Source organism: Euprymna scolopes, chromosome 23, assembly GCF_053919585.1.
Source record: "Euprymna scolopes isolate OS-2025 chromosome 23, ASM5391958v1, whole genome shotgun sequence".
NCBI lineage: Eukaryota > Metazoa > Mollusca > Cephalopoda > Sepiida > Sepiolidae > Euprymna > Euprymna scolopes.
This window is the reverse complement of record NC_136504.1, coordinates 117176441-117193940: the sequence shown is the minus strand read 5'-3', so window position 1 is coordinate 117193940 and position 17500 is coordinate 117176441. Positions and strand designations below refer to the sequence as shown.

The window sequence follows — 17500 nt, the reverse complement described above, 5'->3', positions numbered from 1 at the left end:
TTCCTCTACCAACGACTAATTACTTAAAGCATCAGAACAGATACTACACTTTGAGGTATTAAATCTTTTATTCACATGAAAAATATATAAAATACAAAAAACAAATGAACAAAAAATGTAGGCAGAAGGCCAACTCAAAATAAGGGGGGGGCGGTGAAGTTGGTTGGTCAATCGCGTCTCTTTGGAACTTAAACAAAACAGATTTCTCTTAGCCAGCATCTTTGACCGTGTTTACCATTTTGTAATGGGGGGGGGGCTTCTACTTAAACCCGATTTTTAAAACATTTTTTATTTACATGAAAATGCAAAAAAGATAATAATAATGATAATAATAATAATAATAATAATAATAATAATAATATTTCATTTGTGTCGAGGGCGTGGGGAATAAAAATAAAAGTCTGGTTAGTAAGACCCCCTTTACCCCATCTAAATTGATAGACCGCCCTTTTCACTCTGGTTTATAAAGGAACCAGGGTTTCGAGAGCAGCCTTTAAGTGTGTGTGTGTGTGTGTGTGAGGGGGGGTCATCTATATGTGAAGGAAAGGACAAGGGGAAAAGAAAAAATTGGTTGGTGAGGGGATGAGGAATGTTAGCGTTTGATTTCTCCTTCAAGATGGGTGGAATTTCGAGGGAGGGGAACAAAAGAAAAGATTGTGGTTTGGAGACTTTCTAATCAGGAAGGTGGGGAAGATTTACTCAGCTAGCTAAAAGGCTAGAAAAAGTTACTGGAAGAGGGGTCTGATGGACCCCCGGAACTGCATGCTCCACACCTAGGCAGGGAACACGTATTCAAATTTGGCTCCTCTTCGTACACACAGACTTGCTACGTGTATCCATCTTCTTTCAAAAACCGTGCGATGCAGCCTTCCTCTGTCGCATCTGATCTTCACCCGTAGTTGGTGTTTAAATAAAGCGATCAGAAAAAGACAACACTCCCTGGCCATCTTGCAGTCGTGACGTCTAAATAACCATTCTTGCCACGGCCAGGATTGCGATGTAGACCATTTATCTTTCGAGGTCCCATGGTGGCCTCACGTTGTCTACAATGTTTGATACAGTAATTGGGCGAGGATGCTTGGATCAATGCGAGCCGTCACCTTGCCAACATACGACCAGTACTGGTGGAGTTTGCAGCAATCTAGGAAAGCGTGATCAGTCGTTTCTATAGCCATCATCCCACAACGGGGACAGGCAGGCGACCCCAAGAAGCCGGAGCTGCATTGTACATTGTTGAGGGAAAGCGCATTCTCCCAGGCGTCTTTACCTATTTTGTAATGGTTCTAGAGCCATGGCTTGTTACCTGTTGGTTGAGGTGTAGTTTTAATCCTGTGCAGTTCTAGGAGGTCCACCCTCCCAAGATTTGCCTTCTCACCTCTTTTAGTTAATATAACGTTGCCGTAACACACAAACAAATAAAACAAATAAATAAAAATCCGGTTCAGCATTTTTCTCTTTTTTACCATTACTTTCAGCTTTAAAAAGTCTCTCGTGCTTCCACATGTTCATTTCACCTGGCTCGCATTTTTCCTTCCTCTGACCGCATGCCGGCCACAGCCAAGCCATTCTCGTCCTCACTTTTAAATGCCCATTTTCTTCGACGTTAACTTTCTGCTCCGAACATGTGTCTCGTTTTTTTTTTTTCTTTTTCTTTTCACATACACTGCCTAATTTGCATATGCCTTTTTCTTTGGCTGCTGCTGCTAATTTCTTTGCAAACCAGCTATCCTTCGCTGCTGCTGATACTTTTCCACACGCTCATATGCACTATGTTACATTAGTTTATTACTAATCGCCTAATGTGCCCTTACCAGGGAATGTCAATGGAGCTGTTAAGGCACTTTTTGCAAGCTTCCTCTGAGGCGTGGTGTCACATCTTCCAGCCATGGGAGGGAGATAAACATCGAGGACAGGTAGTATTAATTCCTAAAACAGAACAGTTTGACACCACTTTTATGTCCCCTTATGAAGATAAATCTCAAAATAAAATGATACTAAACCTTATGTCTAGAATCCTTATTCCAATTTTCATCAACATCCATAATTTGGATTCTAGAAAATGTCTAAAATTTATGGCTTAAGCTTAAGGGATCTCAAGTGGAAGAAGATTGTACGCATATTATCATCCCTGCCCCCCACCCCCACCGCCAGCCCAAAAACCGAAATTGGGATAATACTTATTAACTAGCAGGACCCGTGAAAAATTTGAGGAATGAGAAATATATTTAATCAATGAATCAAGCCGTATTTTTTCTGGATAGTAAAAAAAATTTAATTTTTTGGACAGAAAAACCAATAACATGCCCTAAATTTGAGTTTATTAACATTTCTATTAATTATAAAACTGACCCAAATGAAATGAATTAATAAATATTAATAAATACTTAGAAAGTAATATTGTGCTACATGTGTCCATAAAACATAATAACATCACATTGTGTTTCCCTGTTTCTTTCGAATGTTCCTTTTCTTATGTAACCTTTTGCTAACAAGCTTCCAGATTGGCCTTTTTAAAGCCAAATTTCGCGAATTTGGCCTTTTTTTTAAAACAGTTTGGCCTCCAAAAATCGCATTTGACCTTTTTTCAAAGCGTAATGTATTGACCAACTATAAGGAAGGAACAAGCAGAATATTTTAAAGATTCATGTCATATTGTTAAAATTTCACAAAGAGCTTCTTTTCACTTCCTGTGAATAAAAATAAAACTGAAAATAGCCTACATCATCCACCTGTACGCCTAGCACCTATGTTTCTAAATATTGTTCAATTAGTTTTAAAGTGAATTCTATACATAGAAAAGTACCCGTCCCAGGATCTGTAAAATGAATTCCCCTTATGAAGATTAAAATCAACATATAACATTACTAAAGCTTGTATCTAGAATCCTTATTCAAATTTTGATCAAAATCAATTTAATGATTAACCTTAAGAGGTCTTAAGAAAGTGAAATACAGGGAATCATGATGAATTAGTGGCTAACATGATTATAGCAAGAAAACGGCACTTACCTTACAATCCTTTAAAGAACTTCAAAGAAACTGAAATTTGGAAATATTTATTAACTAGCAGGACCCGTAAACCAGCGTTGCCCGGTGTTAGTATGACCCCCCCCCCACATACAAAATTAGAAATTATTATTTGTGTAGATAAAAAGTGGTAAAAGTATGTGATGTGTATGAATTCAGTAGTCAGTTAATGACGGCATGGACACAGGAAAATAGAAAAAATTATAAATCTACGCAGTGAAGAATGGGGTCATTAAAGGACTTATGGAATAGTGGGTGAAATTGGAACTAATTCCTCTGTAGGTTATGATAATGATGATTATGTCGCTCCTAGGAATAAATGTAATGTTTTAATATTACAAACTAATGTGTCTAAAATGTCGTTCTATAGTTAAATAACATAATGGCTAATAGTGTAAACATAATAAATTTGTATGTGCCATTTGCTGTTGTAAATCTACGGTGTTTTGATCCAGAGGGGAAGAACTGCGCCTCTTTTATTATATATAGAGATTAATGTCTAATGCCTATTGTCAAAATTTCACAAAAATCAGAAGTATCTAAATTTTTCATGAAGGGATTCTATCCTCATCTTTATAATAGCATGAAAAGTAGTTAATCTTTGTCTCCTCCATTAAATTAAACAAAATATAGCCCACATTAACCACCATTATGCCTCGTGTTCCCAAATTTAAAATGATCAGTTAATTAGTTTAGAAATGAACCGTAGACACATAAATCTATAAACATATATACATACTTAACTTTATAGAGAGATATAAACAGAAAAATTGTTTTAAATGTTTGTCCACAAAAACAAAACTCTAATTAATGCCGGCATATTAGTCATATTTAATTGCCTCCCCACGAGGGCGCAGTTAGACACAAGGTCGGTTTTTAATGTGAGGGGAAATCCAGCTCGCCAAAAAGGGGCACTTTGGATAGGAACAAAAATAAAAATTGTCTCGGTCGTGATGGATTTCTCTTCCACTGACCGAGAATAGGAAAGGCGAAGTCTAGCATCAGAACAGATACTACACTGTGATCTTGGCCCGAAGACCATGAAATAGTAAACTGGAAACATTGTTTCAAAAAAATAATGATAATAATAATATAGTCCAAGGGAGATAATTTAAAAAGTTATGTATTTCAAGGGAGATAATTAGAAACAACTTTCATAAAAATATTTAAAAAGAAACTGTGATTATCATGTTTACAGAAATAAATTATAGCATTTAAAATACATTTAAATACAAACTTAATCCTTATCCTCGAGTGGTCTTATTAAAGGCGCTTATTTTGGATTTCGTGTTTATCTAAGGGAGATAACTAGCATTTACTAAGGAAATAATGTTATTGTTGCAGATGATCTAGAGTCGATTTAGGACGCTAAAATGATCAGTAGAACAAGGAAACAGCTTTTTTCCCCCTGTTTTTTCAAAACAGGGTACTTGTTTGGTTCTATCAAGAAATTAAAAAAAAAGAAAATATTGAGCAAATATATTGCATGTACCCGTTATGGAATTAGATTCTCATAAAAATTCACTTAATTTGAAGATTTTTTTTTTTTTTTTTAACAGAAGAAAATTAGATTTTAATTAGATCGATCGTATTCCGTCATGTACTTAGCAAACGGGGAAGTTTGTCAAAATTTGATGAGATTATAACAAATACCTAGATAATTTTTTTTTTCACTTATTTTACTGAATTCCCCTTTCATTTAGCCTTTTGTTAATCATTTTTCGTTTAAAGGCACCCCCGTCCTCGTCCGCGAAATAACCAAGATGGTCGCGACAAGATCAATCTCATTAAAATTTGATTTTCCTTTGTAAAAAAATAAAAATAAAAATAAAAAATTGATCAAATTAAGCGAAATGTTTCATGAGAACTTAATTCCATAACGGGTACGAACAAAATTATATATATATATATATATATATATATATATATATTCACTATTTTCATTTTTTAATGTCTTGATTAAACTAAATACCCCAGAAATCTAATCTATACTGACAAATTCAATTTGTCAGGACGTTGAAAGGAAAATTTTAAGATAAATTATAAAGTTCATCTTTCAAACAGCCAATGACGAAGAAGTTATTTTTTGATTAGCCAATAAAAGTTTACCTATTTAAAAAAAATAAATCAATAAACTTCGTTTATGATGAACGTGTTTTTTCTGTATTTAATAAAGAACATTAAAATGAACAAAATGCCTAAATTTCATTCTTTTAATATGAACAATACTTAATTTAAATAAAATATTTTGTAATTAGAAGAAAAGTTACAATTTATTGATGCATTTGCAAAAAAAAAAAAAAAAAAAAAAAAAACTGTTGCAGTTGTACGGTCCTCGTTTTATTTAATAAAGAAAATTAGAAGTAAAGAAAATTCTTGAATTTCATTTTTTTTTTTTTTTTAATATGAAAAATACTTAATTAAAATGCAACTTTTTTCATCAGTAAAAAGGGGTAACGGTATTCAGGTATGCTGAAAACAAATATCGAATTTAAAATTTTCAATTAACAAGTTTTACTTGAATTTTAAATTTATTACTTAAAATGTTCATTTTAGTTCGTTATTTCACTTATTTATTATTGGTCACTTTTTCATTTTCATTACAATTTTTATTTGTTGCATTATTTCGTTATTCTCTTGTTCTACTCGTCATTTCAGCGTTGTTCAAAAGATGAACGTTATAATTTACATAAAAAATCTTCATTTCCAGCATCTTGACAAAATGGGAGTTTTAAGGAATTTGTTTTCTTGTTCTACTGACTTTAAGCGTCTTAAATTGACTCTAAATACATTAGTCTTTAGTAAATGCTAGTTATCTCCCTTAGATAAAGACCAAATCACAAATAAGCGCTAAATTAAGAAACAATGAAATCATATCATATTATATATATAACAAAAAAAAAAAAAAAAAAAAAATCAGAAGCAATGTTGAAACGCAAACAGTACAAACCAAAAAAAAAAAAAAAAAAACTGAGACACGATCTTATATAATTGTGATATTGTTCTCGAATTCTTTGGTGTGTAGTTAATGCAAGGGAGATAATTGCCTTAAGTGAAATAAATAGTGAAGGAAGAGAAAATTTCGGATGCTGAAAAATGATGAGACAGCATCTTTGATATTAAAAAGAAAAAAAATGAATACTTATCACAATCACTCGAACAATGAGAATTTATGGCCCTCTTGCAGTTTAGATGAAGCAAAATATGAGGAATATTGGTGGACATAGTTGACGGTACACCGCCAGTAAGAATGTCATTTAATTGGCTATTGAAATTGACGTAATTATTGTAAAAAAAAAATTCTTTTTTAATTAAAATGAAACAATATTGAAATTGACGTAATAAAATTAAATTAAAACAATATTAGAAAGCAGGAATTTTTATCAAATGATTTTTTATTAAATACAGAAACAAAAAAAATAAACATAATTAGAAATGATATTGTTCTATGAGGAAATACCTAATTCGATTTCTTTCTCTGCCACACAAATTCCAACAAATGTAGATTGAATATAATTATATTTTTTATAATAATAATTATTAAGTAATTAATATATATATATATATGTATATATATATATATATATATATATATATATATATATATATATATATATATATATATATCGAGGTTATTTGCAAGCACAGCTCCCGTGGGTTGATAGGTAGAACTTCCGACTGTCAACGCGATGGTTCTAGGTTGAATCCTCGGCTTGGGAGAAGTGCTAGTCTTGCAGCACTGATGAGTTGTGATACAACAAAACAGTACTGTATGTTCATGACTACAAGTATATATATATATATATATATATATATATATATATATATACTACACGCAATGCTTCAAGAAAACTGTGGGAGCCTTTTCTAGTCTCATACAAAAACATGCGTTCACATCTCAAGCCATATTTCTTATCATATACATACGCACACATGTACACACAAGTAGATATATTAACGTTCGCGTACATACACTCACATTCACGTGTATGCACACACACGCTAACATACACACATGTACTCACATACGCGCACATGTATGCACACATAGACAACGTCACTTCCCCTTTCAAAGGAAATCCATACATGTGCAAAAGACCACCGGAAACAATTATAAAAGCAAGAGCAATAAGCAGCATCTTCCTTTTCGGACAAGCTCTCGAACTGAGAGGTTTGGCGAACCAGCCGCCTCCTGAAAGGGAGGTGTGCGCTCATGCGTGCTCGTCACGTCCCCTGCTACTATGTATGGAACACGAGCTAACAGACAGTATGTACACTTTATGCGTTTTCTATCTCCATGGCCTGGATTGACTTTTTCTCATTCTCTCTCAATACTACAATAGACTTTCCTCCTCAACAGCTAACAGCAAGAGATGCACACCAAACTGGATTGACTTTCTCTCTTTTTCTCTCTACGACAATAGAGTTTCCTTCTCACCAGTTAACAGCGAGAGACGCACACCAACTGGACTGACTTTCTCTCTTTCTCTCTCTACGACAATAGACTTTCCTTCTCACCAGTTAACAGCGAGAGACGCACACCAACTGGATTGACTTTCTCTCTTTCTCTCTCTACGACAATAGAGTTTCCTTCTCACCAGTTAACAGCGAGAGACGCACACCAACTGGATTGACTTTCTCTCTTTCTCTCTCTATGACAATAGACTTTCCTTCTCACCAGTTAACAGCGAGAGACGCACACCAACTGGATTGACTTTCTCTCTTTCTCTCTCTACGACAATAGACTTTCCTTCTCACCAGTAAACAGCAAGAGACGCACGCCAAACTAAACACGTGTAGTACCCTTTTCTTTCACTTGTTTATTCACGAAATAAATCCTAGTTCATTTAATTTAATTTAACATGTAGTTCATCTCTTTCTCAATTCAATTCATTATTACTAATTTGCACCACCTCAACAAAACTATATTAATCTCGCATCTATTTTTGTTTTTCTCTTTGTTTCAGGTGTACATCTCATAATCATTGGTGGGTTCCTTCAATTACTCGCTGGGTTTATGTCCTATCGACGCAATGATCATCTTACAGGATCCACCTTCATTGTTTTTTCTTCACTCTGGACAATTCAGGGCATCAATCACATCTTGATGACTAAACTTCCATTTTCAACAGTTCAATATGGCGTCCTTCCAGGAATTATTGGTTTTATGGCAATTGCTGTTATATTGAGTATCTGCGCAGCCACCGTCAACTACATCATGCCCCCAGTACTGATTGCTATCATGATAGCCCTCGTGTTCGAAGGGGTTGGTCTTTTCTTTCTTTGGGGTCGGCAAGTTGCTGCAGTTTTTGAAATCATTATTGCCTTGTCAGGTATTTACGGTGTAGTCGTTATGACTCTGAAGGGTGCCAGTCAGCGTTACATTCTGCCGGGATTTGGCAATGCGCCTTATGACGTCCTTCTTATACGAACAAAATCGCCGCAGTCAAAAGAAAATGAAAAGAAGAAAAACACCAAATATGCCGAACCGATGGGAATGGGTTATTTAGGCAATGTCGTTCCAGCTGTTATCATGGCCTTCCACCATTTTGGATACATCTCGGACTTTTGTCCCGCAATTCCAATGTTTTTGAGCAGCCTTTTCTGTCATGTTAGCGCAAGCTACTATGCTTTCTTAAGACACGATTTTTTCAACGGAATTCAGTTTATAATCTATGCAGTCTTCTGGATCTCGAAAGCTTTAAACGAATTATTTATCTCTTTGAATAATGTGCCGGCGATTGACGATTCACGTATCAACTTCTATGGTCAATGGTCATTGCTGGTAGTCATGTTTGTCCTCCTGATTTGCTCTTTGTGCCAGAGTAGAGTGATCTACTTCTATAACCTGCTCTTCACTCTGATGGTCATTCTTTCTGTTGACCACATCCCACGGCCGGTCTACAACTTCACTTTCGGTGTCCCATGTTGTTTCATCGCCTTCTTCAGTCTTTTTATGGCGACGATTCATCTGATTAACTCAATAGCTGAGAAGACCATCATGTATGTTGGACAGGAACCTTGCGACATGGAGAAATTAAGGAATGGTTTTGAAAGGATGACCGCCTGTGTAAGGTATGCATTATCATGTGAATTTGAGAAAGTCTTTTAATAAAGACAAAATATCAGCTATTGATTTCTTTCCAAATTAATTTCTATTTCTCTCTCTCTCTCTCTCTCTCTCTCTCTCTCTCTCTCATATATATATATATATATATATATATATATATATAAGAACAAGTAGTTAATAAAACATGTTAAAATATATATATATATATAAATTTATTTATACAAACATTGATGGCTACATATGTGCATACATGTTTCTGTAATCACCCGCGTTGAGGGATTACGTCTTCAGGCCAAGAATTATCGTCGAGGACTGATATTTCAAACAAAAACATTTTCTTATTTCGTTTACAAAGCTAGAATGTAACATGGGTGGGGGTTATAAGCGGGGAAACCCCCACCCATGTTACATTCTAGCTTTGTAAACGAAATAAGAAAATGTTTTTGTTTGAAATATCAGTCCTCGACGATAATTCTTGGCCTGAAGACGTAATCCCTCAACGCGGGTGATTACAAAAACATGTATGCACATATGTAGCCATCAATGTTTGTATAAATAAATTTCATATACCTGCTCTGTTTACTCATTGAGCACTCTTTGGTAGACACATGTTGTTTCATTGGATTTACTTCTAGGAAACTAAACTCTACTGTCTAAATATATATATATATATATATATATATATATATACGCACACGCCGTTAGAGGTATTCAAGAGCGAGAACTCGGGAATTAAAACGAGGTTATTAAAGTGCTCAATAAAAAAGAGCAAAATATAATATTTTTATTTACATAGACAAATATTACATAGTAACTACACTGAACATGCTAATGTTTCAGACAAGTGGTCGGTCAGGACTTCTCTGATCTTCCTTGTTATGTCTCGACAGTCGTGTGAAAAGCATATCTTATTTTTCTTTAGTATTATTGGAATTTTCCCCTTTTCTTTTCCTTCTACATATTTGTGAATTATTCCATGGATTTCGGCCTTTTGGATTATTTTGGACCATCTTCCAATTACGTGATTTCCTTGGATTTTACTTGTGCGAATGGAAACTCAATTAACTTTCTTGGAGTTATATTTTTGGATTTTACCGTCATTGGATACTTTACCTTTCACCAGACTATCCATTCACGTGAAATCACCTTTTTCTTCACCATATTCCCTCTGCTTCACTTTTTGTTATCAAGTAAGATCTTTGACTTACTTGTAGTTTCATCAAATACTTTTATATGCAAAATCCGATCCCGAATTTTGCTAATTCCTACCCTCTGATGAGAAGAAAAGTATTTCTTCGAAACTCCGCAGATTAATGACTATCCACTTATTAAGTGTTTCCTTTTCAGATTAAATATGTTTTTAACTCTTTTTCAAAGTGTTTTTTAACATGTTTTATTAATTGTTTGCTCCTATATATATATATAAGTTTTTGCAGACTTTACAAATCTCCATTTCTTTTTATCTTTTTCTTTTCCTCCAAATTTTTTTCATTGCATATAAAAACAAAATTGTCTAATAGTTTTTTGAGAAACATAATTTGTCTCTGATAAGTTGTTTAGTGATATTCCGCCATTCAACGAAAAATGTGTAAGACGGACGTCATAAAAAAATGAATAAAAAATTATGAGTGAATTAACTACATTTTCTGGTTTTGAAATGTTTACTTATGATATATAAGCTCTGAAAGTGAAAATTCATTTCATTGAGCTTAATCAATTGTGAAAACTCGAAATATTATTTATAGAATGTCTACTTCAATAGTATATTTTTCTCATAAGCGTAAAAATATCTATCTATCTATCTATCTATCTATCTATATATATATATATATATATATATATATATATATATATATATATATATATATATATATATATATATATAGATAAGTAGCGTCTCCTTTCTAAAAAATCATGCATATTTTTGTTTTAAGAATAGGTCTCCAAAACTTTTTCTATTTCTTTCTCTCATCTTTTTTCTTCTTTCTATTTTTTTCTTAATTTTTCATTCGTCACCATTTTTTTTTTTGGGGGGGGGGTTCTATTTTTATTAAATGACTGGCCCCGAATAAGACCAAAGGTCTATTGCCACCTGACAATGTCTTTCAAGACTGAAACAGTAAATTTATTGTAGCGACTTAGGTAATTTTGTTTACCGAAATTGAATAAGATTTTGCTGTCTTTAATTGAGCACTATCAACAACAAATAGTTCAATTCAATGATTATTACTTTTGGATATTTTTAACCTGGAACATATATATATATATATATATATATATATATATATATATATATATATATATAATTTCCCAATAAATATTCTTTATTCACTTATATTTCCTTTTTTATACATACCAATCCTTATTTACAAAACTCAATGTAATTATTTTTTCCAGATATTTCGATTGCCGTGTGTATCGTTCACTTTTCAGTATAAAACAAGCAAAAACTGGCTTGCAGCCGGGTCATGTTTCAAGGTCAAACAGCACGCGACTTAAGTTTCTCACACCTGTTAATTTCATTTTATAAACGTTAAATTAAGGTGTTTTGATTCCTCTTCTCTCGTGGCTGAGATGGTTAGGTCCCAGGGTTTTTTTCCCATTTCGTTTCCACCTCCACATCAAAGGTCCAGGGTTCAAGCCCACTTTCCTACTAAAACTTTTTTTTTTCTTTTACATTTCCAAACACTCGGCCAACTTTTTTTTTTTAAAAACAGGGTTGTTTTCATCACCCCCCCCCCCCCCCGCCAACACACACACTTCCAAACACTCGGCCAACGTTTTTTTTTTAAAAACAGGGTTGTTTTCATCACCCCCCCCCCCGCCAACACAGACACTTACAAACACTCGGGCCATGCTGAGTACCCCCGCTAGTATATATATAAAAATGAATAATGAGAAAGTTGGGCCCATTTCTCGCACTAACATAAAATCAAAACGACTAGTTTCAAATTTTTAAACGAAAACTAAATATCAATAAAATTTTTCATTTTTGTTTTAAAAATTATTAAAACAACTTTTTTTTTAATTTTTTATTATTAAATTTTACCTTAAGAAGCTTTTATGTGATTTTTTTTTTTTTAATCATGGCCGTTTGGTTGATGTCGGTTTACTGTCGTGAATTTAGAATAGCGGTGCATGAGCAAGAAAATTCAACGTCACGAATCTGTTTTAATCTATATGCGTAATTATAAAACTTTGTGGACCGTCCAACCGCCCATGCTTGCATCTTGTCTATCAAAAATATTGTTACCATGGAACCCAGATTGTACTTAATCAAATTAATAAAAAACACAGAATATATGTCAAGTTATGTCACGGTAACATATAATGAGCGAATTTCTAGCAGTATTTTGTCTAGTTTATTACTTATTACACCTTTTCCCAAACTTACCGTGTTTGAAGCTCGACCTTTCAGGTGACAAATATCGAAAAATTGGCTAAAGACATTAATTCCTTCATTCTCAACTCGGCATTTTTCTACAAGGAGGGGTCGCTTTTTTCGCCGATATTTTCGAAAGTCTTCCCCTCTTTTCGATTGACGAGCCTTAATTTAAACCTTTGCCACTTCCGGTTTGGTGATGGACGCAACGGCAAAGGCATCACATTTTTTTTTCTTTTCCATGTTCTTTTCCTCCTTCATGGTATGGGTCCGAACCTGTCTGCCTTTTTTTTAAATTTTTGGTTTTGCTCAACACACACCTCTAAACACCCAGGTTAGTTATTTTATGCATTTTATAACAATTGAACGACTTTTCTTTCAGAAATGTTGGCGCAAAAGTAAAGTACACTGAAGAAGGCCCTCACGTGGATGATGAAATCGTCGAAACTCTCTGCTTCTTAAGCAGTGGTTTGGCCTGCATCTGTCTGTCTCCATTAGAGATTACACAAGGAACAGAATCCCTACCCTGGTTGTTAGTGGCAGGTGCAGCTTTACAACTCTACGTGGCCAGATGTGCTTATGCAAGTGGTAGTCTGGCCAAAACCTACATGTCTACCGTCTATGCCCTCTACTGGATGACATGGTCAGCATTGCTATTCAATAGTAAGTAACTTGATTTTTTTTGTCATCTTACTGTAATGGAGATTGAGTGTCTGTAAGTCTATGTGAGAACTCCGAATCTATATCAATAAAACAGTAGATGTGTGCGCGTGTGTGCGTGTATGAAAATATTTAACCGATAAACTCTTTAACTACAGGGTGAAACGATAAAGAAAACCACACTACAGCTTTATTTTAAAACTTTTATTGAAAAAATCAATTCAGGTAACTTGATGTTATATCGTAGATTATATGAATAACAAGTCATTACTGGGGTTGTACAGAAAGGGTTTATTTAGGTAAAAAGGTACACACATTTATAAGCGTCCATTGACAGCTTAGTACTAAATTCTGTCTCCCACGTGAGGAGAGTTTGCTTGTCTTTTTATAGACGTAACAGTCCATTCATTTGAGGGGTGTTGGATCAATCCATTATATCACCTTCCTCCCAAGCTAAATTCTTCCCTAGAATTTCGCTTCACCATTTTTTTCTTTTTTTACTTTGTCCAAAAAATTCAGTTCTTTTTCTTTTTCTTTCACTTCTCCTTAAAATTTGCGTTTGCGAATTTTTTGATTTTGGAGAGTGACTTGTATTTTCAGTTACTGGTGCTTCCCTTTTTGGAGGCTCTATGTGAAAACTGTCATACAGTACTTCCATCGGTACTTCATTGTTTTTAACTATTTCAATATATCGGGGTCTGAGTTGGTTTATATGTTTTTTGTGGGAAAATGTCTGACCTTTTATAATGTAGACCATTCTTCCAATTCTTTTTGAGATTATGCCTTCTTCCCAAAAACTCTTCCCTGCCCGATAATTGTTGAAAAAAAATTTATCCCCGTCCTTGTATATTTTGTATCGTACATTATCTTGTACATTTTTTTTTACTTTTTTACTCGGAATTAACCGGTTGAACACAGAGCGCACTTTTCTGGCAAACATTATTTCCGCTGGGGATAAATTTGCATTTGTATGCGGATTAGGCGTTATCCTGTACACTGCTAAAAATTTCTGAAGACTTTTTTCTTCAGTGTCGATGTTATCGTTCTTTTTTAACGCTTGTTTAAAAGTATCGACAAATCTTTCAGCTTGTCCGTTAGATCGAGGGCTAAAAGTTGGTGTTGTGATATGCTCTATGGCCAGTGACTCACAGTAGATCTTAAATTCTTGACCTTTGAACATGGTGCCATTATCACTAACAATTGCTTTTGGTACGCCAAAACGCCCAAATACCTCGTCCAACGCCTTTATTGTGTTTGCCGCTGTAGGATGTTTGAATTTAAAAATTTCTGGCCATTTCGACATGCTATCTACTATTACCAGGTAATAATATCCTTTTAGAGGTCCTGCGTAATCTATATGGTTCCGCGTCCATGGTATATCTGTTTTAGGCCAAGGTTGCGTCTTAGTGGGCGGTGCTTTTGCTGCTAGTTGGCAACCCTTACATAATTTTATCATTTTTTCTATGTCCTGATCCATTCCAGGCCAGTACGTATATGCTCTCATTAGTGCTTTCATTCTGGAGATTCCAGGATGTCCCATGTGGAATTCTTTTAAAATTCTCTTCTGTAATACTTGAGGTATTACCACTCTATCTGCGTACATTAGAGTTTCATCGCACTTTGAAAATGGAAAAACTGTTAATCGTTTCCTCTTCTTTTCTTTTTGTCCCACTTGTTTTTTTTATCTTGTTAATGTATTCATCTGTTCTTGCTGCTTTCTTTATTTCCTCAAGTGTTACCGGAAGTTCCCTAACAGTATTTATTAATATATCTGTTAGTTCATTTTCTTCTTTTAGTGCAGCTATAACAGTTTCTTCAAGTAATTCAGTTTTATTTAGGATCAACCTGGACAACCCATCTGCGTGTGCAATTTTGCTGGATGCTAGGTGTTTCATTTTAAAATTGTAGTTTAATAGAATCATGCTCCATCTTTGTAACCTATTAGCCGTATGAGTAGGAACTCCTTTTTTTGAACCAAAAATCGATAACAAAGGTTTGTGGTCCGTTTCCAAGATAAAAAATCTTCCATGGATGAACCTATGAAATTTCCTCATGGCGTATACAATTGCCAGACCTTCTTTTTCTATCTGACTATAATTTTTTTCTGCGGGTAGCAAAACCCTTGAGGCATGAATAATTGGTTTAGTCGATCCATCTTTGAGTCTGTGTAGTAGCACAGCACCTAAACCGTATTCGCTCGCATCTGCTGCTACAATTAATTCTTTTTTCGGATCGTAGTGAGCTAGTGCTAAATCCGATGACAGACATTTTTTAATCTTTAGAAATGCTTCATCACATTCTTTTGTCCAGAGCCATTTTTTATTCTTTTTCAATAATTCGTTTAAAGGTGCTCTTAGTTCATGCATATTTGGGATATAAGAATTATAATAATTTGCTAGTCCCCAAAATGACTGTAGCTGCACTATATTTTCTGGTCTAGGCATGTTTTTGATTGCTTCAGTCCTATTAGGATTAGGTTTTCTACCATTTCGATCAATCACTTGTCCCAAATATTCAATTTTGTCCATCCCAAAATTACATTTTTCGAGAGCCACTTTCAATCCATAGTTTGATATTCTCTCAAATACTTTGCCAATGTGGATTTTATGCTCTTCCACATTTTTACTTCTTATAAGGATGTCATCTAGATAAGCCATAGCAAAATCCAAACCTGCTAGCATTGTATCCATAATTTGCTGGAACAAATTTGGGGCTACTTTTAAACCAAAAGGTAAACGTTTTAGTGAAAATAGTCCTTTATGGGTATTTAATGTCAGGTACTTAGCACAATCTTCCTGGACTTTTACTTGCCAATACGCTTCAGACAAATCAATTTTTGTAAAAACTTTTCCTCCGCTTAACTTCGAAAAAAATTTCCTCTGGGGTAGGAAGCGGGTAGTTATGCTCCTTGAGACAATCATTAAAACCTGTCGAAAAGTCCGCGCATACCCTGATTTTATTATTTTTCTTCTTAATGTAAACCGTGGGTGAAGCCCATTCAGAGTAGTCCACTTTTTCTATTACTCCAATATCTTGAAGTCTCTTTAATTCTTTCTCTATAGTTTCTAATGCTGAATATGGAACCTTTCTTTTGGGTTTGAAAACTGGTTTAGCTTCATCCTTTAGTTCAAATTTCACCTCCGTTTTCGTGCAGCAACCCAAACCTTCAGAGAATACCTCTTTAAAGTCTTTTTTTAATTCGTCAATAAACTTTCCTGGTAGTTTAGACTTTTCTAAACCAACCAGACTTACTTTATTGCAAAATGAGCTTATGGGTTTTCCCCATAAATTAAAAAGAATCATTAAGTCTATACCGAACAAATTAGAATTTTTCCCCGGTACGACATATAACTTGGTTTTCACAGCATTCTCCTTTAGAGACACATTGGTAAAAAATTCACCCTTAAATTTTAGTTTATTTCCAGACACACTTCTGGCAAGTTTTTTTGTATTTTGTAACTTTGGAAACCCAATTTTCTTCCAAGTTACTTCGTCAATTATACTTATGTTGCTTCCCGTATCTAGAAGACAGTTCACATTACAGCCATTAATTTTAATTTCAATATATTTTCTTTTATCACACCTAGACTCATTTTTAGAACCAATGGTCTTTATTTCTGCTTTTCGGTATTTTCCTTTCCTGCATACCGTTGATTTATGGCCTTCTTTATTACATTTGTTACATATTTTGTATTTAAAGTAACAATCTTTAGTGAAGTGGTTTTTTCCCCCCCACATGTCTTACAGGATTTTTCGTGTGCACATTTCATCACCCTTTCCATTTTTTTTTCCATATTTTCTTCAAAATTTTTTCCTTCGATGCTTGTATTGTCCTGCTTTAAATTTAACAGTTTCTGACACTCTTCCATAACTTTTTGTAACGTTATTTCTGTGTCTTGGTTCATAATGGATAATATCCTTGAACGAATATCCTTATCTTTAGAGGCTGTTAAACCTTGCACAAAGATTAGACTTTTAAACATATCCTCTTTGAGGTCTTTTAAATTAAAGGATTCACAATGAGCATTCACTTTCCCTGCATAAGTAATAAAATCTTCGTCCTCCTGCTTCGTGATATTTAAACATTTATAACGTCTATAGAATAGACTATCTCGTTCACTGAAAATGTTTGACAATATTTTTATTGTTTCACTAAAAGAAATCTCTTCAGGTTTCTTTGGCAGGATAAAATTCGTATACTTTGTATTTTCCTGAGATCCAAGTTTTTGAAGAAGAAGGATAATCTTCTCTTCGTCTGTCCAAGACTGACATCTCTTAGCAAAAATATTTTCGTATCTCCGAAAATATGCCGGAAAAGTTAACCCATTTGTTGGCTCGTATACAAATTCGGATAAAGAATTT

At 34.2% G+C, this 17500-nt stretch overlaps 1 protein-coding gene across 1 annotated transcript in view; it reads left to right on the top strand.

Moving 5' to 3' along the window:
• LOC145246160 (uncharacterized) overlaps positions 1-17500 on the top strand; it is a 37944-nt gene that overhangs the window by 2935 nt on the left and 17509 nt on the right. Inside the window, exons 3-4 of the mRNA XM_080108028.1 lie at positions 7994-9101; positions 12861-13141. Coding sequence (XP_079964154.1) covers positions 7994-9101; positions 12861-13141 — 1389 coding nt within the window. The remainder of the gene's footprint in view (positions 1-7993; positions 9102-12860; positions 13142-17500) is intronic.